This window comes from Seriola lalandi, unplaced genomic scaffold (genome assembly GCF_002814215.2).
Source record: "Seriola lalandi dorsalis isolate HSWRI2012SDOR001 ecotype SW California unplaced genomic scaffold, Sedor1 jcf7180001977424, whole genome shotgun sequence".
NCBI classification, from domain to species: domain Eukaryota; kingdom Metazoa; phylum Chordata; class Actinopteri; order Carangiformes; family Carangidae; genus Seriola; species Seriola lalandi.
Genome location: NW_019448090.1, coordinates 1 through 1040, shown reverse-complemented (window position 1 = coordinate 1040; position 1040 = coordinate 1). Strand labels below are relative to the sequence as shown.

The 1040-nt window shown below is 51.1% G+C and overlaps 1 protein-coding gene across 1 annotated transcript; it reads left to right on the top strand.

The window, feature by feature from the left end:
- Positions 1-256: 256 nt before the first annotated feature.
- LOC111657253 (bone morphogenetic protein 1-like) lies at positions 257-828 on the top strand (the record flags this gene model as incomplete). The annotated part of the gene is made up of 2 exons (XM_023409344.1): positions 257-447; positions 660-828. Coding segments are annotated over 2 exons (360 nt in total), but the record flags the coding sequence as incomplete, so codon positions are not given.
- Between the last annotated feature and the right edge of the window lie 212 nt (positions 829-1040).

Genomic DNA, 1040 nt, shown 5'->3' with positions numbered 1-1040 from the left:
GTGTGTCAAACTGATGATTTGGTGAGTTGTTTGCGTTCTGTCTGTTCTGTCTGAGCTCTCAGGGCCACCGTAGCAATGCCCTCCTGGAGTCACAGCCTCAAGTTGCCAGGCAACCAGTGGAGACTCCTGGGAGAGCCAGGAAATAGTTCAGCTGCTTAATGAGCTGTAAAAATACAACATGTAGTTATCATTAATAATCATATCATTATTAATGATAATATAATTATTACTAATAAACACCTCTCTGTGTGTTCAGGTTGTGGAGGTCTGCTGCATGTAGACAGGGGGGTGCTCAGCAGCCCCCGCTACCCTCAGACCTACCTGCCTGGTCTGGACTGCAGCTGGCACGTGATGGTGACTCCTGGCTTCAGGGTCTCTGTCACTTTCCAGACTCCGTTCCAGATTCAGGGCTATGGGACTGGCTGCAGCTCAGGAGACTACCTGGAGGTAACAGCATCTGGATCTGAACATCTGTGTGTTCTGAAAAGTGGAAAAGGAGGTCCCACTGCTGTGTGGAAGTTTAGCTCTGGAACAGTCTAGTTCCTGGAAGCAGGTCTTAAACCCTCAGCGAGGTTCAGGTCTCTGTCTGAGGTGTTGATGATCAGCTCGTTAATGCTTTAATTACTCACTGAGTCCCTGTGATTATTGACTCTCCACAGCTGAGGAATGGTCCGGACGCCTCAGCTCCACTCCTGGGGGGTCGTCTGTGTGGAACTAGTCCCCCCTCCCTGGTGCAGACCACTGACAACCACCTGTTTGTTCACTTTGTGTCTGATGCCAGCAACGAGGCCAGCGGCTTCCAGCTGACCTTCGAGGCCCACAGTCAAGGTAGACCACCACAGTCAAGGTAGACCACCACAGTCAAGGTAGATCACCACAGTCAAGGTAGACCACCACAGTCAAGGTAGACCACCACAGTCAAGGTAGACCACCACAGTCAAGGTAGACCACCACAGTCAAGGTAGATCACCACAGTCAGGGTAGATCACCACAGTCAGGGTAGACCACCACAGTCAAGGTAGATCACCACAGTCAGGGTA